General features: G+C 39.5%; 1 protein-coding gene across 3 annotated transcripts in view; it reads left to right on the top strand.

Annotated features, from left to right (window-relative positions):
- Positions 1-19,517, top strand: part of dachc (dachshund c) — a 73,271-nt gene extending 53,754 nt beyond the window's left edge. For 2 of the 3 annotated variants that reach the window (XM_053615273.1, XM_053615272.1), the window contains exons 7-11: positions 9,570-9,715; positions 10,267-10,414; positions 15,480-15,623; positions 16,820-16,888; positions 17,550-19,517. In XM_053615273.1, coding sequence (XP_053471248.1) covers positions 9,570-9,715; positions 10,267-10,414; positions 15,480-15,623; positions 16,820-16,888; positions 17,550-17,587 — 545 coding nt within the window. In that variant the 3' untranslated portion in view covers positions 17,588-19,517. Of the gene's footprint in view, positions 1-9,569; positions 9,716-10,266; positions 12,491-15,479; positions 15,624-16,819; positions 16,889-17,549 lie in introns of those variants that run through there. The other variant, XM_053615274.1, reaches the window with a different exon arrangement.
- The last annotated feature ends 4,806 nt before the right edge of the window (positions 19,518-24,323 follow it).

The raw sequence follows: 24,323 nt of genomic DNA, 5'->3' as shown, positions 1-24,323 counted from the left end.
AAATGTTTACGCACCCCTTAGGACACAATGACAAATAAATGTAATTTTAAAAGGAAAAACAAAACATTTAGATGTTTGTGTGGTAGGTTTCCCAGAAGGAGCAAAAAAATCTTACTGATATTAATTTAAAAATGTACGTCTCTCTTTGTAAATTTCATCAAAAACATTTTGTCCATTGTTACTCTTCCAAATGGCGTATTCTCTTCACATCAGGTCTGAAACTAAAAACATAATGGAAAAACTGTGACTTCTTCCCTCTATTTCTCTTCGAAAAAAAAAAAAATCTCTGTAGATGTTTCTCAGTAGATTCTTGCTGTATTGCAAGACACACCCACATTTCATTTATAGATATTTTCTTTATTTGTAGACAAAGTGTATAAAGATTAAGCCCATTAAGTAAAACTAAGGGGGTGTAAACATTTGCATTCAATTACACAAAACACACTAACGACCGTAAAGTTGATCGAGAGCCACAATTGTGCGCTTGAGCCTCACATACTTATGTATATTCTTCTCCTGATTATTCTGGCATTGTCTATAGCGCACCACAGCAGCAGTATGAAGAGCAGACCTGTGAACGATCCCCTGATGTGCTTTAATGTAAATTAAAATTCAGTGTGTTTTCTCTGCGCTCATGCATGGGGTCTCAGAACGCGTGTTCCGAGAACAAAGAAAATCAATGCGCTCGTTCACATTTCTATGAAAATAATCCATTAGGGTGGGAAAGAGAAGGCAGCGGGGCTAAATTAGTTAGCGATTTGCGAAGCGTGAATTAATGAACAAGCTTTTTTTTCTCTCCCCTCCACCTCCTCCTCTTTCCTCCTCCTTTTTCCCCAGCTCTCCTGGAGGTGTAATTTTCTGTAATAACCTCCCAGAACCCTTGTTTGGTTTCTGCATTTGAAGGCTTTCATTAGCTTAATGAGGACTTTTGCAAGGGCGAGTAGTCAGCACAAATTTTTCATCGCGCCACGATACCTCCGGATCAGCTACGCTGCTGTGTGTGTTCGCAGTGGCAGTGGGCCGGACGGACTTGTAAGTTTATGAGTTCGAAAGAACCTCCTAAGGTTTGCTATGTGTGAGTTGAGAAATGGCCGAGACGGTGTGCGAGATGTTCGAACGGCAATATCATTTAGCGGAGGCGGCGCTAAAAGAGGAGCGCTAATAAAAGTCACGGCGGAGTAAGGTGTAAACGATGATGAGCCGGGCCGCAGTGCATTAGATTAATGAGAACCAGCATTGCTCTCTCTGTCTCTCTCTCTCTCTCTCTCTCTCTCTCTCTCTCTCTGAGTGAGATGAACGCTCTGTGATAAACAGACACTCGTCAAGCATGACCGGCTGACGAGCTGAAGCAGGTAATTGAGAAGCTGTTTCATTTGTAACCAATATCCACGATCTGCTCATCATACCTAGACCCAGCGCTCTAGAAGAGCCGAGGTGTAACGAGCTGTAGCGAATAACGACAGCAAATATTAGCGCGTAATTTGTTTTGATCACAAATAATTTGCATGTCTGCGCCATAAACGTCTGACCGAATGCAGCACACTTAGACAGCTTGTACATCCGTACACCCGTAGGAAAATAAGGGTTTTTCAAACATTCTTTAGATAGCGAAGCGTTCTTAGATTTCAAAATGGTACGACTGCGCTGGTACAAACCTGTTGTAGGGGTCTACGTAGAACCTTTAATGGTTTCCCCAACAGGACAAAGAATGTAGGATGTAAAAAGTTCATCTTCATTCTGGTTTCCAATGGGTCAAAGACCCAACTTGTATGAAAAGTGACGTAGGTTAACTTTAGGATTGGGGTGAGGTTGTACCTTAATGTATTCCATTGGTTTGTTGTTGTTTGTTTTTGAACACATTCTTGGAAATAAACATTTTCCAATTGGTCTGTAGTGTGTTTTTTTGGCCATGGTTCGGGTTTTAGCAAGATTTGTAAATGCAAGTTAATTTTCCTGAATTGAAATTAAGTTCACATCTCAGAACGCCTGGGATTCCTGTTCTTGGTTGACGGGAATGGAACCATTTGGTCTTCTACTCTTGTGGTCCATCTAACTCAAGGTTTAACATGTTCTGAGATGCTTTTCTACTCAACACGTTTGTAAAGAGTGGTTATTGGAGTTGCTGTGTATGCACAATAGCTTTTACATTCAGAGTTTGTCTTCTGCACTACAATATAAAGGATGCTGTTTAAAGGTCAATGCAGCCAGAGCAGTTCTCTTATTGCTTGATTTGCTATTGGTCGTAGATGCAAATTCACCTGCCAAAGTTACCCAGGTTAAACTTGGACTCTCAATTCTGTCCAATTCCAGTGGAGCAATGGATCACCGGTCCATGTTTTAAGTATTCACCACCACTTGGTGTACGGATGTCCCGATTGAATCCCAAGAAAGCACGCTTCAGCACTAGGGATCAGGTAAAAATTGCCCCATACAGCAGTGAAGCCATTGCCCATTGGGTACTCGTTTCTGCCCACAGGTGCCATGCTTTTAAAAGCACCATCCCTTAAAAATTAGGGTTGTTTTATAGAAGAAAAGCGTACCTGTTTTTACCATTCAGCAGCTATTGCAGAGCAGGCAGGACCTCTTTGTCATTGCTTTCAAATGAATCTTCAGGGGGCAGAAGTGAAAGTGTCAAGATCAGAAATCAAGGCGTCTTCGCCAAAGACGACTAGCCTCAAAGACGTCGTCCCTCGCGCTCCTCGGTCTGCTCACTCTCTTTCTCTCTAATGCTGACTGCGGCGGACTTTAACACAAGAAAGTTCATTACCCTGAGGAATCTGAGCAGAGACATAAAGCGAGCGAGGAAACGACCTTGGTTTGAAGAGGACTGCTTATGATCAAACAGCCTTCCAGTTTGTGTTGCTAGAAAGAAAAAAAGAAAAAAAAAACCCTATGAAGAGATGCATCAGCTAAGCTAACTCAGCACTGATTGTCCCTGTGGGGGCACCGTAGTTCAGCGGCACGGCGTGAGGTTTTCTCCTGCTGAGTGCTCCAGCGGCCCACGCCGGCATTCCGCTAATCACATTCCTCCAGATGCCTGGCTTTTTTAGCCAGGAGAGCGGGAAGGGGGGAAGAGAGAGATGGATGAGGGAGCACGAGATGGATTGTTTTTCATCTTTGAAACACCTTGGATGTGACAGCGGGCTTCACTCTCTTGCCAAGATGGAGAGATCGGATAAAGATGCTTTGGTCAGCTAAGTGGGGGGAGGGGGAAGTGGGGGTGGGGGGGGGGCGTAAATCTAATCAGCCTTTATCACATAGCGGGCAGAAGGTGAGATTTTTGAGCACCTGCTCGTTTAAATGGATCCTGTATGGCATTATACGCACTTGAAAACGTACTGCGGCCAAAAAGCTACACCGAGAATTTTGAACATGGTTTTTAAAGTGAAGGACGTCCAAGAATAGATGGCGATAAAGTGGGTGTGCGGTGGAATGAAGAACGAGTAAGTGACTGATACTTGAGCCGATAAAGTCAGATATGAATGGACAAATGGACAGGGAAACTGACATAGCCAGAGAAATAGACACGGACAGCTAAATCCACTCTAAAGGGAGAAGCGAGAGAAAGTGAGATGTGCAGTTAAATCCGGTCCAGAGTTTCATTAACTGACTTCCATTAAATATTTCCTGTCACCCGCAGCCCACCCCTGTAAAAATAGCCTGTGCTCTTTATAATCACCACTCAAACAGTCCAACACAGAAGAAGATAAGTGGAATATTTTTAAGCACGGAACGTCTCAATGCAATTAAAAGTGCTCACATACTGCGCCATGCCTAATATCCCGTATGTCAAAACTGCTGCTTCGACAAAACTGTGTTGAAAGTGACTTATTCGACAAAAACTTAAATCTGACATGTTTAAAGAGGAGGACACATGGATATGTGCATATGGAAGCAGTCCTGTGGCTACACTGGTGTTGCAGATAATCCTGTCAGAAAGTTGAATTAATGAAACACATTTCTAGAACTATAGTCATGTACCCTCACCGTCATTTTTATTAGGAACACTCGCAAGCCTGCACATCTCAGAAAGCACGACCCACTGCATCCTGGGATTCCCGTTCTTGGTAGATAGTGTTCTACTGTTGTAGTCCATCTACCTCAAGAGTTAACATGTTCTGAGATGCTTTTCTACTCAACAAGGTGGTCAAGAGTGATTGTTTGAGTTACCATAGCCGTCCTGTCAGCTCGAAGAAGTCTGGCCGTTTTACACCGGCCTCTTTAAGTACACAAACCAGCCCGTTTTGCATTAACACCCATGCCACGGTCACAGTCACTTCGATGACATTTTTTCCTCATTCTGATGTTTGATGTAAACATTAACTGAAGCTCTTGACCTGTATGTGCATGAGTGTATGCACTGCGCTGCTGCCACATGATTGGCTGATTGGACAACTGCATGAATGAGCAGGCGTTCCTAATAATAAAGTAATAGGGCGAGTGTATATTTATAGTGCGTACAAATATATTAATAGGTAGCTTTATATATGATTACATGTAGACCTGCTGATTGAGGCTTGGGCTGTAATCTAGCATCCTAAATTCAGGACTAGTTTCTCCACCTTAATTTGTCAGTCATTTCAGCTGTCAGTATCTGATATCACTAGTAAAACATTAGACCGCAATTAGGCATTTATCTAAATAATGAGAACAAAGTAGCCATTGTTCGTAAATAGGGGATTTAAGAGCCACCAAGTATTTGTAAGAAGACCTCTGAATGTATGATGGGATTAGGATAATGAGTAACACTGTGTCAATAACATTTGTGCTAAATAAATAGCAAGCGCTTGTTAAACTGAAGAATGTAAGTCAGTTATTCAGTGACAGAAGTATCATACTGTACATGAGTACATGGGTAGTGATGGGTAGATATGAACCAAACCATTGTCTTTTCGCCTCACTTAATTCATACCAAATGCACCTTTTCTTTCTTTCTTTTTTTCTAATTCTGTAAACATTTTCTCTCCAGATTTTATCCATTTCTAGTGGTGTTATGCTTCTTAATATTTTTTATTATTATTATTGCTGTACAAGTTATTTTGCTGTAGATAAAAGAACTTCTGCCTCTGATAGATTTTGTTTTCTTCTGCCATTTTGTTCTCATTTCACTCTCTGACAGCTTTACCTTTTATGGAGTTTTGTGGGTGTCGCTAAATGCAAACGAGCTGTAGCGTGAACACGCTTTGCACTTTACAGGTGATTCATCAACTTGCACGTGTGAGTACGAAGAAAATCGGCGTAAATGTTTGTAAATCTGGCACAAATGTTTAGTTTGGCCTACAGAAACACTGACTAAAAACAACTCTGCTAAGACGATCTCAAAACTGCGTTTAAAGCGTTTCCCACACGTTAGCATCGCCATATGGTCGTACAGTAGTCCATGCATTAGTCACATTTGTGCCTTCGCAGTTTATGATTAGCATAACAGTGAAACACAACATGTCGCTAGGTCTGTTCTGTCCTAAACATACGGTATAACAGCATTATTTATGCACATGGTTTGAGTGGCCGGGCCATACGGGGAGACAGAGTTATGGAAATAAAGCAGCTGTGTTTTTGAACAGAAAGTCACCTTCCCCCCTCCCTAACAACACTTTTTATTAGCCTGCACAAAGTCGGTTATTACAGCTATGCGCACACAGGACCCTCGATAAAGAGAGCCTGTGTGCTGTGCAGCATTTTTAAAAGTATGATGTCGGAATTTTTTTTTTTTTTTTTTTTTTACAGCAGTGTTGATAAATGTGCTGTGCAATCCACAGGGCTGTAAAAGAAGCACTCAACAGCTTTGAAAGCATGCAGCTACAGAACAGCAGGCATGTTATTGAGATCACTGTCATCCCATGACTTATTGTCATGGTGCTTTGATAGATCCATTATGCCATGTTTGCTATAATGACATTCTTGTGAGCTTTGTGATAATATTATTGGTTTAATAACGTTTAGGCATTATCAAGATTGAGCAAAACAGAAATCAGTCTGTGAACACACCACGCACATGCACAGGTATGAGGCCATATTAAATATTGGCATGCTGTATAATTAGTTACATTTGCTAAACATCAGAGAGAAGCACAATACTACGACGGATTCCTTCTCGCTACAGACCCGTAATAACTGTTGCCCCTGGTTAACCTGCTTCATACCATAAGGCCTCATACATTAGCAGGCCCTTTGAAGTGACTGAAGTCAAGATCAAGGCTTCGGCCTGATCAAAAACAACTCATGCGCGCTGCGGTGTGTGTCCGCCTCGTCTGCTGCTTTAAGTGCAGGTCTCAGATCAGCGCTGCTGTAATTATCAAGCATCCAAAACTTTACGACTGATGCAGGCATAAAGTGTGCTGCAGAAGCATTTTCAAGTCACTGAAAACTTTTTGAAACCTAGAAATGAATATATAAATGTATAAATATATTAATATACAAAATACACTGAATAATATAGTGGTTTAAAAAAAATAATTAGGCAATAAAAAAGCCACCTTGTTTATACTTTTACACGAAATCCATAAATCTTAGAATATGCAAAACATTTATTTATTTATTTATTTTTATTTTTTATTTTTTTTGTCCTAGCCCTGCACACCCACTCCTTTTGAATAGGAATTTCACACAAAACTCTTATTTAAAAATTTTTAAGTATTATTTTGAGTAATATTACAAAATATTAGAAATATTAGAAAATAAAACTATTTTTATTTTGTGATGACCGCTCGCCAGCATTTCGTTTCTCTGTTTCATTTGTGTTAGACAAATTTTTTTTAAATAAATAAATAAATAAATTACACTCATGGTTCTTAAATTGGAGAACACTTGGCGCACAACTCATTCCATTGCTACAAAGTAATAGTCATAAAGGTTTTCTCCTGAATATCTGGATATTTGAAAACACTCACTCATCCCTACCCTCCTCTTGGTAAACCCATGCAGCATTGTCCTAATTTGCATATTGAAATCTGATTGGCTTCTATATTTTATGACATATTAACACGTGTACGTTAGATTTTCGAGATAGACAGCTGTATTGGCCAACATTCAGTACTAGCTACATGTTTTTTATATATATATATATATATATATATATATATATATATATATATATATAACATGTAGCTAGTACTGAATGTTGGCCAATACAGCTGTCTATCTTGAAAATCTAACGTACTTATATATATTATATTATATAATATAATTATATATATATAATTTTTTTTAACTGATGTAACTCAAAATTATGGAAGTAGAATAATCAGTTTGTTCCTTTTTTTTCTTCTTTTTTTTTCTTCAAAATTATTGCGAATTTGAGATTTCAGGTCTTTCCTACAGATTTTCCAATCAGATCTCTACACTACATCGTGCTTCTTCAAAGAACATCGCAAACCAGTCTTCCCAGTCTGTCAAGTTCGCTCCCACAAATGAACTCCTCCAAAGAGATTTAGTCATTAAAACATGTTTTTACCATTTAAGAGTGAGCAGGAGAGCTCTGTTCAATGGTCTTTACATGAAAACTGTAGTATTTTGGTGCTTATCCTGTTTCAGAATTGTTCGTAGAACCTTCAGGTCCATCAGCAGCAGGTGTATTGCAGCCGTTCTAACAGGGACACTATGGTCCAAGTCATATTAGGACCAGATTTGAGATGACTCTGCGCAGAAGTGATGGAAATTTACAGTGTGGAGGCCAGAGGTGGAGAGAACATGCTGACTCTCAGCAAACGATCGAGCTGACATTTATTCAGGCCGAGTGACACGGACCGCATTAGAAACACAAAGTAGCTTTGATGTGCTGTAGCGACCTTGGACTGTTATTAGACCTGTCTGGCACTCGGCCATAAAGACGCACGTCTGAAATGCTCAGCTCTGCATATATAAACTTGCTGTTTCAGAGGAGAAAGTGTTTGTAGGTAAGTAACACTCGGCTTGTTTGTGGCTCTGGGTTCATCTACAACTAACCTGCGATTACTGGTTTGTGGTGTAACCCGAGTTCTGCATTACTGCATCAGTTTCATGGACTGGATTCACTTGCATAGGTGCGTTTGGTCTCCCAAAGGAACAAATCTTAAATATCTTACCCTGATGAACCCCAGTGGATAAAGCTAGAACCCTTAACCATCCAAAAAAAAAAACTCTCAAGGAACCCCCTTTTCTAAGGGTGTATTTCATTTGCATATAATAATATACATTAACATTTAAGTAACATGTATTATTGGTTTATTACTTAGAAGTGTTTATGAGAATGACTTTCAGAACTTTCACCAGCCTGAACGTAGGAGATTCTTAGCTGTTTGAAAGCCGTCATGAAGCGGACAGATTGACGCGAGAGCAGGCTTGGAAATACTCGATCTGCAACCAGTTACTCAAAAAGTATACGTATGACATTACTGAAGACGGGCAGATAACTTCACAAAGTGACACTGAGTATTTAAAACCAGTAGTGTGATTGCAAACAGGCTAGTGTCATAAGCAATCAAGTGACTGTGAGCAGGCATAGGAGCTCGACAAGAGGTCATGTGATGAGGTCATGGACTGAGGATCATAGGGTTTGTTTGCAACTGGATGTAACACTGTCCTTGAACCTCTGTGCGAGGCTCTCTGAGTTTCCCAGCAGTGTTGGGCAGTTTTACTTTTAAAAATGGAGTTAACAAAGCCATGAGTTAAGGTATGTTCACACACAAAGCGATTTTATTGCTACAAGTCGCCAGTAGGCGTCCCTACTACTGGTTGCCATAGTAACATTGATCAGTGTGTAGCACAACTAGCATTCTACTTTTGACAACAAACCAGTTTTCTTGCCACTTAAAATGAAACATTCTGGAGGGAGAGCGTTTGTGCAATAAATTCACCAGTTTATATATCATATCATATATACATCATATCTTACGAATGCCTGTAGCCAGCTCTCGTCGAAAATGAATGGCCTCCGGTCGCTTTGTCGCTGCGAGTCACTGTGTGTGTGAATGTACCTTAATTTGTAGTTAAAAATGTAATTATCTGAACTACATGACTAACATAGGTTAACCACACTGATGCTTGTTTATTATTTATTAGAATCTTCTGCTAATTTACGAGTAGTAATAAAAACCAAGGTGGCTTGGTTTGAGCCAGTAGTTTTTTTCCAAATATAATAAACAAAACTGCGGCTAATTTTACCCACATTTGGAAACTGACTCTATAAGAAAAAGCTTTGTTGCCTTTAGTAAAAACGGAAGAATACCTTTAACCAAACATCAAGGAATATGTAACCTAAGGAATCAAAAATGAAGAATGTTAAAAGCAGTATATGATTTAAAATATAACATAAGACCAATGAAGCAATCAAATTTTTGATTATCAATAATAAGAATTCTTCTACTACTTAAATGCCTATATCATTTATAAAAAGGATCAGTAATATAACTTTACATAAGGTTCATTAATCTAACAACTTCATGTTCGTCTCGTCACAGCCAGAGCTCACACTAAATCCCAACCCCTTCACTCCTCGTCAATCACTCTCCGAGACTTCGTTCTCAGCTATAGCTTTAAACTGTTATAATGAACGTGTTATATAATGAATGAGGTTTTCATTCTCGTTACAGAAGAGAACGTACTGTGCACGCCTACATCTCGCGAGACCTACGAGAGGGTTTCTCACGCCATCCCCACGCTTCCTCCAGGCTTCCCCGCACCGCTGCTCTTTCCTGAGGGCCTGTCTTCCATAGAAACACTCCTCACTAACATCCAGGTACATCCTGTTCCCAGAAGACACACGGATGAGGCGCTGCTTAGAAAAGCATGTAAAAATGTCTTTGACGTTATTGTTGATAGTTTATTGTTTAGGTCTGATCGGCTCGAAAATGAGAGTTTTACATTCTGTTCATTACATTCAGTTCATTTGATATTTCTGGAATAAATAAACTGCACAGTTGGAACAATGAAATGAATTGAATAATTATAAATCATTATAATTAAACTCTAGCATGAATATGGATTTTTTTTTTTTTAACTCTAGAGAATATTAATCCATTATTCAATACATACATAATAAAAAATGATGCGTATGTTGTTTGGTTTGGAAACAAATTAAAACATTAAATAAATACATTTTGAAGAGCTTTTTTCTTTACAGAAAAATAATGCATTTGTAAATTATCAATTAAACGTTAATGATTATTATAAATGCATGAAATGAATGAATTCATATTTATTTATTTATTTATTTATTTATTTATTTAGCTAAAAGTTCAAAAAAAGTTAACCTTTATGCTGTGTGTGTGTGTGTGTGTGTGTGTTCAGGGTCTGCTGAAGGTGGCTTTAGATAACGCCCGGGCGCAGGAGAAGCAGGTGCAGCTGGAGAAGACGGAGCTGAAGATGGAGCTTTATCGGGAGAGGGAACTACGCGAGACACTGGAGAGACAGCTCTGCGTGGAGCAGAAAAACCGAGGTCATTACTCTACCCAAAATCTGATCTGGGATCAGGTTAAACTTGTCCTGGCATTAGGAAATTTGGCGTGAACTTAGCTATGAAATCAAATAAGATTGTTTTGTGTGTTCTTTTTTTTTTTTTTTTTTTTATGAGAGCAGGTTGGTTTAAACATGACATATAGTGAGACAGATTAACTGATCTCAGACCTGGGTTAAGTAACAGTCCTTAGATTTTTAGCTGGTTCTTTCTTGAACAATTCTGCATTATGTTTAAATAATTGTGTGATACATATCGATCCAACAACTTGATTAAAGTGTGAGGAAATCATACTTGGCTTTCTATGCAGGCAGACAGCTACGGCAAGATTGAAAAGGAAATAAAACTGTTTCCATGTTGTTTGGTGAAATATATTTATGATTTTAAAAGGTCGAAGTATCAAAGTGTGTTATAATCTGAAAAAAACCCTTTTTGGCCAAAGCCCAGATTCATGGTTTTTTTTTTTGTTTTTTTTTGGTTTTCCAGAATTCAGCCCACAATGATTATCTTTACATGCACATCAAATTCTGTTTACGGTCTATATTCAGGTTGCAGCCATATTCCGAATGCTATGTTTATATGCGTGCAGGCCTCTGAATATTCCTGTATACATGGTTGTTGTAAGTACAGTATGCCTAAGTTGCCATTCCTAGTCTACAGCTAAGCATCTGTAAGCACCTACAATTCTTTGCAGACTGAGCATATATCTCCTTTCAGTAGATTTTCTGAATAAAGTGTTTACATGCAACACATTTCAGATTAAAACAGGCATATCCCAGGGGTAGGAATCTGGGAAATCAGAATATCGTCTTAATCTGAATCGGGAAATCGGATTGCGGTGTGAACATGACTCGATACTAATTAGAATATTACCAAATTCCAGTTAATATCAGAATAATAATGTGCAAATAAATGTAGTCAGTGACCTCATTTTTTGACCAAATTTTTATTTGAAATATGTTAACACTACCAGTAATTTTTTGATATATAAATAGATATGTGAGGACTGTTAAATTACATCCTAGCCACTAAAAACAAACTAGAACATAGTATCACATTCAAATGTGTGGTTTTTTTGTTTTGTTTCGTTTTTTGAATATGTAAATATTCCGAACATTTGACTATTATTGAACAGTGAAATTTGTCTTGACATCCTTAATAGAAATAAAAGGATACCCTGATCCCACATCAGTAGTCTTACTGTAAAGACTGTGGAGCCATGTGAAGTATATTGTGATTAAAGAGGAGACATGTACTTCGAGTTACTTATAGAGGGCACAATTCAAGCACGTAGCTCATTAGTTAAGAGTCCAACAACGTCTCTTTGGGATTTGAACTTACAACCTCACGATCACTGGTTTAGAACCTTAACCACTGAGCTATCAATCCTGAAAATGTGATTAACTATAGCAGCAGTTATTAACCTTTTTGCGAGTGCGACCCGCTTCTAAGAATGGCGATAAATCAATGCGAATGGGCAAGTTTTTTTTCTACGCCATGTCACTCGGTTCTCGGTATTTGGCGTGCACGGATATCCAAAAATCCAGTGGCTTCTCTGTGAACCTCTGTGTAAAATCGTCTAAAATAAAAGTTTTCCCGCGACCCCCCTGCTACCGTTTTGCGACCCCCAGGTTAAGACCCGCTGAACTACAGTATACTGTATAAAGTATTCCTCTCACTCTAGCGGAGATAAAGTCGATGTTGAAGTTTCTTTTATTATAACAGGTTTTACATCCAGCAGCTGTTAGAAGATCAGCTTAGTCATTTTTTTTTTGTGTAAAGGAGAAGTCAAAAGACCTTTAGAACAAATGATTTGATATTTGTACGGATAAACGCCTTACATCTGTTTAGCAAAACAAACTTATTAGCAAATCCACGATATGTTAACATCGCCCTTACAAATACTTAGCAAATGTCAAAATCGCTCAGATCCTTACGCTTGCCCATTCTTCCATCTTCCAACACATCAAATTTGAGAACCGACTGTTCACCTGATGTATCCCACCCCTTGACAGGTGCCATTGTAACAAGATAATCAATGCTACTCTCTTCACCTGTCATTGCTTTTAATGTTACTAACATTAAACATACTATCTTTTTAGACAAAGATAAATGAACAGTACAGCCAAAGAGAAGTTTGGTGTTGAAAGTTTGCTTCGTGAGCTACTAAGCAAATCTATCTAACAAGTAATGGATGTTTTTAGCTACCATCATTATCATATCATCAGACAAACTCATTTATACATTTTTAAAAAAAAACAAAACATCTTTATACTTTAAACTTAAATTTATACAGACATACGTAATTTATACATACATTTATACATTAAAAACAAAGCAGATCAAATACATATACAAATCTCTTTTCATCTGATCCGCTTCGAACATTTCTTCACGTCTTCAAACTTTGGTTACGAGAAGAGACGGTCATAAAAGCGTCTAAATCACAGCGACAGGAAAACATGCAGCGTTAATTAAAGTTGTTTAATTATGAGGCCCTTTGTCATTTGTTTTAATATCGCCCACGCAATGATCGAGCCGACAGAAATAAACTGTAGGTTCAGCACTTTCCTTTAAATGTACACACACACACACACACACACACACACACACACACCTAGGCAGATATGTGCATGCATAAACAAAGGCACAAATTACAAGCCCAAAAACACAAAGCACCCATATTCACAAGGAAGTTGCCTTTGTAATTACATGTACTCACTTCTAATAAAATTTGTACTAATGATTGATTATGTCCGTAAACTGAATCACTGTGTTAATATTCACCCACACCAGATATGATAAACATAACGGATGCTGTACATAATACATCACATTAGTATTAAGTGAGTTCTCGGTTGTAGAACTCCATTGTAGAATAATTTGCTGTTTTGTTTTTTTTTTTTTTTATCTCCTAACGGTGAATGAAGAAGGTGGAAATGTGAGGGCTGCTGATTCCAGATCAGTTAATAAAGGGCAAGAGGAAGCCTCAACGCCCAAGGGAGCATTAGAGCTAATGCAAAGGAGCCCATTTTCGCTGACTCGAATGTCTTAAGTCCATTATTACAAACAGAAGAAAATGAAGGCGGTCAGTTGAGAATTGAGCTCCATCGAACATTTAATACACGCATTGCGCTGTAGACTGAGTTGTTACCAAACTACATCTGAGCAGCAATTATGTGCAGAGCGTTTGCTCATTAAAATCATTTAGCTACAGTGTTACTTATTGCTGCTGTAGTATTTCCTACTTTAATTAGTTGTGTGTGGATTGAACTGGATCAGGGATTTTCCTGCCATTGTGAACTGTAATGGTCCCTCTGCTTAGTGCTGGTGGGCGGGGGTTTTTTTTATTACGCCGATATTCCAATATCTGATTTACCAACACATTACATGTACACAAATATAGCATATTTGGTATATACATTTCTGGAATTTGTATAGCATTATAGTTTTACAGACCAAACATTCATCAAATAAAACGTATGCCGTTATTACAGTGCATCCATACTTTCAGTCACACTTCTTTGTATGGGTTTGTTTCTGACTGTTGTTAAGGAAATCAAGTACACATATAGAACCTTAGATAATACACTCAGCGGCAACCTTAGGAACACCTTCTCATTCATGCCATTATCCAATCAAGTGACAACAGCGCAATGCATAAAACCATGCAGATCCAAGTTAACTGAAATAGCCACACTTTATAAACACGGTGAGCAGAAAAGCATCTCAAGAAAACAAGTCGTACCTGAGCAACGCCAGAAGACCACATCGGGTTCGCACTATAGCCTCAGATTCCTGTGGTGTTCTGCTGTTGTAGACCATCTGCCCCAAGGTTCAGCATGTTGTGCATTCTGAGATGCTTTTCAGCTCACCACTGTTGTAAACGGTTTATTTGAGTTACCTTTGCCATCCTGTCAGAGTGAACCAGTCTAGCCATTCTCCTCTGACCTCTCATCAACTAGTAAAACGAGTAAACTCTAGAGATTGATATGTGTCAAAATCCAAGATCAGCAGTTTCTGAAATACTCAAACCTGCCTGTTTGTCACCAACAATCATGCCATGGTCTGAGTCACTGAGATCATGTATGGTTTTATGCATTGTGACTCTGCCACATGATTGGCTGATCGGAGAGTTGCATGGACGATAAGGTGTAAAAACATTCCTAATAAAGTGTCTCTAGTAAGTGTACTGTATCTCTGGTAAAGTGAACCATTTTTTATGAGCACTTGTTTTATTAACATTATATCAGAATTTCATCATAATCATAATGTGTTTGAGCCGTCCTCTTGGCTAGCATGCCTAGCAACACCTAGCAAGCATTGGCATGTAACCGTACAAGCTTCCAATGAAAGGAAATGAAATAAAGTTTAGTTGTTATTTTAAATAATATAATAAAGAAATGAGGAGGTTTTTTAAATATGACATTTAGAACTTAGTTAACATCTTCCTGCTTGGATTTTGTTGTCAGTTATTGCTAAGACCCGTCTTCTTTCACCTGCCTAATTCGCGATGTGATGACTGGACTCTCTCTTTACACACTTGTGTATTCTACAGTCTGCTGGATGTCAAATCAGTAATTTCACAACATTCCTGAAATAAAGTGAGTTTAGTTATGAGAAGTTTAGCTAGTTCGGCTAGCACGCAGCCTCCACACAGTTAGCGTAATTGGATAAAGTACTGGCTAATGTACTTTTTGGCTAATGTACTTTTAAGAAAGAAAAAAAAAAAGGTTATAGGCTTATAGATTAGCATACTTCTGTCGTTGTTAGGGATAGAAGGAGAAGTTTGATACTATCATTACTAACATTTCATAACCTAATTTTTTTTTATCTGTGAGGAAATTTGCTGAACCCTGAGGTAATTAGCTACCTACAGTAAGAAAATGCTAATTAAAATGGCCGACTGCCTCAAACCACACTCCGCCCTTAAACACCTATCACACTTTTGACAATCAGACGTCTTTGAAGCACTAAAGTGTCGGAAGCCTGTCACATTTCTCTTGCGTTTTTACCCCCTCACGTTTCCGCATTTGTTCCTTTCCAGCCCTAATCCAGAAGCGACTGAAGAAAGAGAAAAAGACAAAGCGGAAGCTCCAGGAAGCTCTGGAGTACGAGTCCAAGCGACGTGATCAGGCTGAGCAGACGCTGCAGCAGACGACAGCCAGTGAGCACGCTCACACTCCAAAAGGTGAGCAAACACACACCACACACTGCTGAGTTACACAGCTGGAACAGTAACCTGCTGGAGGAGTGGCTACTGGTTATACCTCAGACTGCACACACACACACCCACACACACACACACACACACACACAAATACATGTCATTAGAGTGCTGATATATTGCAGAACTTTAAAATTGTAGCACATGGAGTATAAATCATGGGCCTTCTTCTTCCTGTATTGTGTGCTGCCGATCCATCATTCTGTATTGATTACGTCCGCAATTGCTCTTCTGTAGTTTATCCCTGCATTACACACCCACACACACACACACACACACACACACACACTGAACACGCAGGGTTTCTGTTATTTGTATCTAAATGGTTTTTCCAAGAGGTTTTTTTTTCCCTCCTTGTCTTCGTGTTAAAAGGTTGTCGATTGTCAAAAGAACAATTCAGCCAGAAATGAATGGACCCAGATGTAGTCCACCACCCGAGACACATTCGGTGTCTGAATCTTGCTGTTTCACTTTTGTCCTGAAGCTATGATGTTAACGTTGGTAACAACTAAGAAAAGCTTGTTGCTGTCAGCTTAGCTTTGCTAAAGTGCATGTCAAACTCAGCCCCAAATAACAGTTCATTTAAAGTAAAACTCCATCCTGAAACACATTAAATATACATTTATATATATGTAAAAAAAAAAATATTCGTGGTGTGTTTGTGTTTATGATCGATTCTGGTGAGCATTTGTTGGTTGGTGCTGTAAATGTGTTATTCCTCTCAATGTCTTGTGATGTCACAGGTTGACCATCTCCGTGGTGTTTAATAGGAGAATTTGTAATATAATGTTGATGCATGAAAGTCGAAGCTTCGGAACCTGATCTGTTCGGGTAGAGTGTACAGATAAGGAGGCGAGAGAGCCAGACAGACTAAAGTGCTAAAGCGCTGCTGCATCACTCTCTTAAGGTAGAGATGAAACGAGGGCTAAATCCCACTGGCACCACTTTTCAGCAGTAGCCGAATGGCATTGTGGGTAATCCAGGAAACCATTAGCCAAAGTACAAACGCTGATGAAAGAGATTTTAACTAGCATGAAAGCGCACATAATTAATTAATGATAAAGATTAATAAACTGAGAGGATCTTTCCTTTCATGTTAAGTTATGCTGTGGTGTTGATCTAAAACGACAAAAAAATTTTAACGATCAATGTTTCTTCAGAGCCTCCTGCTCCAGAAATGGAGACCGACCTGAGCAGGGACAGAACAGACGCAGACAGGACGATACCAGGTAACATCCCCTCACTGTCCACTTACAGAATCTGGGAATTGTAGTCTTTGTTTACTCTTTTCTACAAGTTCCTTTTTTTTTTAAGGGTTTATAGAGGCGCAGTAGCACACAAATCACGCGTCGGGTGTCGGTGCACCCATCATATCAGCGGCCCTGATCATAAGTCTCAGCAGTGTGACCAGAAATTGTGTCACGAAGCCTTTGTTCAAAGATTAAACATCTAAAGCATTGAGAAGGAAATTAAATTGAATGTCAGCGAAGCAAAAAAGAGAGACGGGGGGAGGGGGGGGGGAATAAAAGGCGGGTGGGCAGTAATTAATGGCTCTCTTAATTGTCCTCGTGAAATATTTGCATGGGCATAATTTACATAATTTACATGTAGTAATTAATCATTCAAAGGGGTTCCTTTCTCTTTTTTGTCTGGGTCGAGAGCGCGTGGGCACTCTGTTTCGGCTGACATTTATTTTAATGCGCGTCTTCTCTCTCGACAAAACCTTTCATCTCGGTTTGAAATCTGCCCGTGTAAGAACACAACCTCACGGACCGAGGCTATTCATCGTGCATCGAGGCCCACATCAGTCAAGTCTGGCAAATATTCAAATACATTTCGCTTCATTAGACCTTTTTTTTTGTGTGTGTGTGTGTGTGTGCGTGCGTGCAGATGGACGGCTCTTTCTCAAGACCGCGGTGATGTACTGAAGAAGCAGAGCGAGAGAACATGTAAATGAGTGCGGAGACGGAGGAAGCAGAAGTGGGAATAATCACGAAAAATCGATTGTATCGGAGGACTCGAGACATTTCAAGGACCCCAAAGGGTCGGCGTCTACAAATTACTGCGAGGAGACTGTCACACGCATTGGAAATCAATGCTTTCATTGTGCCTATCTGTGAAGTCGAGCCACCTTTTTTCTTATCACAGAGGCTAAAAACACACCATGTGGACCTTCACAACATTTTTTTTCTATAGGATATTTAAACCACTCACGCTTTACTGACCATGAAAAAAAAAAAGAAAAAAAAAGAAAAAAAAAACAACAATATTTCAGAGCTTCTCTTTTATAGCCCTGACATGTTTAACTATCTATAAAGCACTATTTCCATCATGGAAGAGTCTGATGATTTGAGTTTATTCATCGTTTATTGAATATCTACATGACATTTAATGTGTTTTCGTGTAGCTTCGTGTCTTGTTATTCCCAAAAGAAAGATTGTCCATGTTTTGTTTTTTTTGTTTTGTTTTGTTTTTTGTCATTATTATATGTTTGATGATTATAGCAGGTATTCTCAAACGAAAAAGAAAAAAAAAAAGAAAAATCACGAAACATGGAACGTGTACATAAAAGTGTAGAGATAATATTGTGCATTGTATGTCGTAGCGCTGTTAGGAAATCAATACAAACCTCTTTAATGAAATATCTTGCATCTAAGTTATTATTATTATTATTATTATTATTATTATTAGGTCCATAATCCATCATCATACCTGACTAGGAGAGCATGCTGGCATGTCATTACATTTGTCGTGTCCGTCTGATATATATATATATATAATAATAAAAATATTTTTTCACCTGGTACAAAGCAGGTCACACCTTACAGACACGTTTTGATCTACACGTGCCTCGGGTCTCTTGTGACAGTTGTTTATGTTTTGTTTTTCATGATTAAATAATGGCCTTTGTCCACGTATAAAATTTGATCACATTTTAACATGCTGAACTTTTTTTTTCCCACCTGTATACCTTTCTACCCGAATGATTTTAGGTGATTTTTGCCCAGGATTTGGTTTTTATTTCATGATTTATTTCTTTTTAAAATAACAAGAATTACTATAAAACGTCTTACGTTTTCCATGTATGGAAATGTATTATAAATGAATTTGCCACAATTGCTTTTCCGATGGCTTTTGAGCATCCGACAAATGGAAGACATGCAAACGAAAAACAAATGTACCTTTGATTTCAATGTGTGGAAGAGACACAATGCTCTGGCCAGCTGAATTCTGAATCAGTCCGTACAGGATTTCGTGGATTTTTCTTTTGTTGTTGGGATTGTTGCGGCCAAAAACGCTTGATTTTTCTGCAGCTTTTTTTTTTTCACGATTGTTCGCAATGTGCCGAGTTTTTTCTGCTTTTTTTGCGGAAAACTACTTGGATTGCAGTCGCACGAAATTGTTTTGCACGCTCTTTCGGTGTTGTTTGTTTTGTAAATGAGACCGCACGTGTTCGACGCACGTGAATCGAAGAGGGATTCGGCTGAATGCCCGAATCTCGGCCCAAATCTAGCGAAAATCTGCGGTAATTTTGAAAAATTGCAAGCTCGTCTGAATATTGCTGCGGTTGCCTGATTTTGCGTTAAATTCTGCGATCGCAAAATCGTGAACTCCTGGAGGGACTGGTAAATGTGGCGAGAAAAAAGTGAATGGAAAATATGATGATTGTTATTTGCTGCATGTTTCAGTGTCGATTATGACTTCAGCATTTTTTGTGCTTTTAAGATAAGATACAGTGTGTATAGAGTATACAATTAGGGGGAAAAATGGTTTCTCAAGGGTTAGTTGGATAGTTATGGGTTCTGTGTTCCTAAAGGAGCCACACAGAGCCATTAAAGGTTCACCCAGAGGGGCAGGACAAGTGGACTGTCTCTTACTCCTAAAATTGTTTTTGGAGGCTCATATTTGGTTAATATATATATATATATATATATATATTTTCTTGATTTATTTTACAGCCTGCATGTCATGATATCATTTACCTGCTCCATGTTAGTTTGAAAATGTTGGGTAGTAATATATGGCACAGACTGCATCCATCCATTTTCTTACACATTATGGACAATTTAGAAATGCCAATCAGCCTACAACGCATGTCTTTGGACTGGGGGAAATCCGGAGTACCCGGAGGAAACCCCCGAAGCACAGGCAGAACATGCACACTCATGGTGGGAGCTGAGAATTGAGTCCCCAACCCTGGAGGTGCGAGGCAAATGTGCTAACCACTAAGCCACCATGCCCCCCTTGGCACAGACTCATCTTCAAATAATTATTTCATGCATTGAGTATAGTAGGAATGTAATTAGTGAAAACCTGGCTTCCCTAAATCCGTAATACAAGCCACCAAGCTGTTAGATTCATTCGTTCATGGTCAGGGTCACTGCGGATCCAGAGCCTATCCTGGGAACACTATATACAGTATGTTATATACATTTAAAAATGGTGAATGTGGTTTTTATGTATGTTTTATGTTTTTATGTGCAAGGCCATTGAGGAAGTCCATGTGAGGTCATTCTTTATGGATTATATTCATGCAGCTGCAACTGACAGCAATTAACACCACTTTTTTTTTTTAAACCGGACATCAATTACGATAACCCTTGCACAGTGGCATCATTAGGCATTGCTACAGTCTATGTGACAAATCAGACGTGTCTCGCTGTAGCGTCCAATGCAGTTAGCGATACGTCCAACCAAAATGGAGCAGGAAGATAAGGCTAATGTAATCTAATCAGAAAGGGGATATTATGCATTAGTGTGCGTGTTAGCCGTAGTGTTCCGAGGCGTCTGGCGGCTGAGGTAAGGTTGGAGGACGTGTTATCTAAATGAGTGCGAAGAAGGGATGAGGACCAGGGTCCGCGGACGGATAATGAAAGGGCGAGTGAAGAGCGGACGGCTTTTAGCCCTTTCTCTTTTAGCCATTACTAATTCATGCTGCTCTTTCTTGCTCTTAGTGATGAAAGAAAAAGAGAGGCAGAGTGTTTAGGGAAAGGGAAAAAAAACGGTGTGAGGATAATGTGCCGTGAAATTGAGTCTCGTTTGCAAAGGGTTGGGCTGCTTTTGACTCCAAAAGCTCCACACAGGAAATGCTGGGAAATTGACTGCTCTCCATCTAAGAGTGTATTGTTTACTTTGATCAACCTTTACTCTCCGGGCTAAAAAGGGAGGTTAAAAGAGGGCAGGACTTAGTACCATTCGGTGGGCTAAAGTGTGAATTCCGTAAGGGACCTTTTAATGGATGTGGACCTTTAGAGCTTTACCACATACTTAACATTTGCTGACTTGAGGTTTCCTGAAAAAGCACCAGGCCAAGCTCCGAGTTTCCTGACTCCAGTGCTAATTAACCTGACAAAGTTTTGCCCAATCCCACACCGCTTATATATATCCAGGATGAAGTTGGTTCGTAATAATTCCAGGCAATCAACAGACTTTTAATGTGTCGCGCTACATGAAATTATTGTGCACCACTGAAGACTCATCTTCTCAAATAAAAACGTTGGCTTCCTTTGCAAAAGGAAGCCATTTGACTCCATTTTGCTGCTATACGCTCAGTAAAAACATTTCATCTGCCAAAGGAAGGTTTTCCATTTGGAAAATTTCCAAAAGCTTTCCTTTCTCAAACAGGTTCCATGTAAGCTCACTTTAGAAACCAATATCCATCCATCCAAAGAACCCTTGAGGAACACTTTGTTGTCAGAGTTTGGAGGACACAGGTCACAAATGCGCCTCCATACAAAAGAAGATTTCTCCATTTTAAGTATCTACACTTTATACCTAAGGAATAAAAGACATCCTTGGGGGTGTGCAGTTATAGGAAAATAATCAACAACACCTCCCATTATGTTTCATTCCTCTTACATCACAGGAATTTGCCAATGCTAACAATTCTTCATTTATGTATTAATAAATGACCCATCATATTTGAATCCGTTTTTTAGTTACGTTTAATGTTGTGACGTCACAAAACAAATATACACCAGTTTATCTTATCTCTATGTCTTCAAAATATTAAGACAAAAAAATGCAGTTTTCCCGTGTTAGAAAGCTTAAAGTTCCAGCTTTACCAATGACTGCTACACAGCGCTGACACTGGAGACTCCTTCCAAAAATACCACGCAAACCCCTTCTTACAGCTTCACGCTATAATTACACAATTACACACTTTTTATTTTGTTTATGTGTCCACATGGGGGCATGGTAACTTAGTGGTTAGCACGTTTGCCTTGAACCTCCATGGTTCGAACCCCGCCTCCGCCCTCTGTTCACGGAGCTTGCATGTTCTCCAGTTTCCTCCCCCAGACCAAAGATGTGCGTTTTAGGCTGATTGGCATTTCCAAATTGTCCGTAGTGTATGAACGTGTGAGCAATTGTGCCCTGTGATGGGTTGACACGCTGTCCAGGGTGTCGGCTACCCTGTGCCCCAAGACCACTGGATAGGGGTCCCACATGACTGTGTAGGATAATGAATGTATGGAAAATGGATAGATGGATGTGTCCTTGTTTCCACCAATCAGTTCCCTGAGCTAGCTGCTATTATAGAAATGATAACATACTATCGTGAGTGCATTTATATATATATATATACCTGCAATTTGCCTACAGTCAGAGCTACTGTTACAGAAAATTCATCAACACATCAATTCTGACCAATCAGAACCGAGAATTCAGCAATGCCACGATGGAGTGTTTTAAATACATTAAAGCCACCATTATGTTAAAGTCTAATGCTAATGAGCATGACAAAACCTTGCCCAAAGCCTCTCTACTTATATTACACTGAATAATGTTGGACAACGTTGAAATACTGTACATGGAACCTTTATATACAATGTCTATGGATTTGTGTTGCCTTTTTTATGATGCCCATAACCGCTGTTGCAGTTACAAAAAGTGGCACTCCGGCTGCAGCAAGTCTTTAGGGACATGAAGGACGAAGTGGAAAAAAGAAATCTCACCATCACTGATACCTCATGTTCTCAGTAAAAGCTTACACGCTTTCCATTCAAATCCATTTTGCTGCTAGTTAAGTCAGATGACGGTGGACACAGGAAATAGCTAAAGAAATGCTCCTGATCTAAGAGTTTGTTTACTTAAAAGGAAAAAAAAAAATCCACCATTCTTTCCTGCTAAAAGGGGGGAGGGAAAAGTGTAGAGACACTTACTGGGCTGAAAGTGTGAATATGAGTGATTCTGTAATGGAGCCACACCTTTGAAGATTTCTGCTCAAATTCAGTTGACAGCTGCTGAGTCTCCAGACTCCACTCACCAGTACTGAACCAACCTTCTTACCACTTTCTCAATGTCACTCCACTCATTTCTTTTTACACACTGTGCAGTTTTGACAATTCCCATATTTCTATGTATCAATGCATTGGAAACCTCTGTATAGCGAGTCATATTGCCAGTTTGAGATGTCCATACTGTTGCAGAGTTAAAAACTGGCACTCCAGCTGCAGCGAGTCCTGAGGGACGACCGACGAACGTAAAGAAATAAATAAATAAAAATCTCACGTTCACTGATGCCTCAAGTTCTCAGTGAAAGCTTACACTCTCTCCACAGAAGGGAGCCATTCAGACGGATTTTGCTGCTAGTCAGCAGTACGTGAAGCAGATGTTGGTGGACACTGTTCAGACATCTCTGTCACATTCTACCATCTCTCCATTTAACTGCTCCCTAATGAGTATTTATTGTTTCCCAACACTACTGTCGCTCCTTTTTATTGGTGTGTGTGTGTGTGCGCGTCCATGAGTCTGTCTGTGTGTGTGTGTGTGTGTGTGTGTGTGTGTGTGTGTGTTCTCGAGATGACATCTCCTGGCCGCCTCTTGACAGCTGGACTGGCTTGTTTTCGCTGTCATCCCCTGGGTATTCGCTGTCAGCTTTGTGTTTGGCCAGACTGCGAGGAGAGAGATTAATGGACAATAAGGACACGATGGAGGGAGGGAGGGAGGGAAGAGAAGGGATGGACAGAAGAGGTGTGACAGTGAAAGAAATAGAAATATGGAACGAATGAAATGGAAAGAAATGGCGAGAAGAATAGACAAGACTGAATTCAATAAAAATGGACAGAAAGAGGACAATTAATGGCAAAAAAACAAGGACAGAGACGGATGTGGGACGGAATGACAGAAAAGGAGGGATGGTTTGACAAGCGGAGAGTCAGAGAGGGAGACAGAAGGGTCAGAAAGACAAGACGAGGAGAGGGGGGCTAGGTAGAGATAATGGGATGGAACAGAATGACAGAAAAGTGAAATTGTGACAGAAGACAGAAGAAGGAGAAGAAAAAACACAGAAAGTAACATGGACAGAGACAGCTAGAAGGACAACAGAAAGAGACAGAAATAAAGAGAAAGCGACAGGCAGGGAAACGGCAAAATAGACACGGACAGAAAAGGCTCATGAGACTAAGGCGAACAGAAAAGAAGACAAAAAGAGAAACAGTGACAGAGAGCAATAGGCAGAGAGAGAGAGAGAGAGAGCGAGAGAGAGAGAAAGAGAGAAAGGACATGCGCAGGCCAACAACCATCTGCTCATTTCCTTCTAATGGACAAAGCAAACAGCAGGAGACACTGCTGACTACAAATCTGGCTTTTCTTCATTACTGAAAGCACACAGTAATTTGTCCCCAAGTTTAACTCAGATACAGACATGCCTATTCTTTCTTC

Source organism: Ictalurus furcatus, chromosome 26 (assembly GCF_023375685.1).
Source record: "Ictalurus furcatus strain D&B chromosome 26, Billie_1.0, whole genome shotgun sequence".
Classification (NCBI taxonomy): domain Eukaryota; kingdom Metazoa; phylum Chordata; class Actinopteri; order Siluriformes; family Ictaluridae; genus Ictalurus; species Ictalurus furcatus.
Note: the sequence above shows the minus strand (reverse complement) of the source record. Positions and strands in the feature narration are given on the sequence as shown.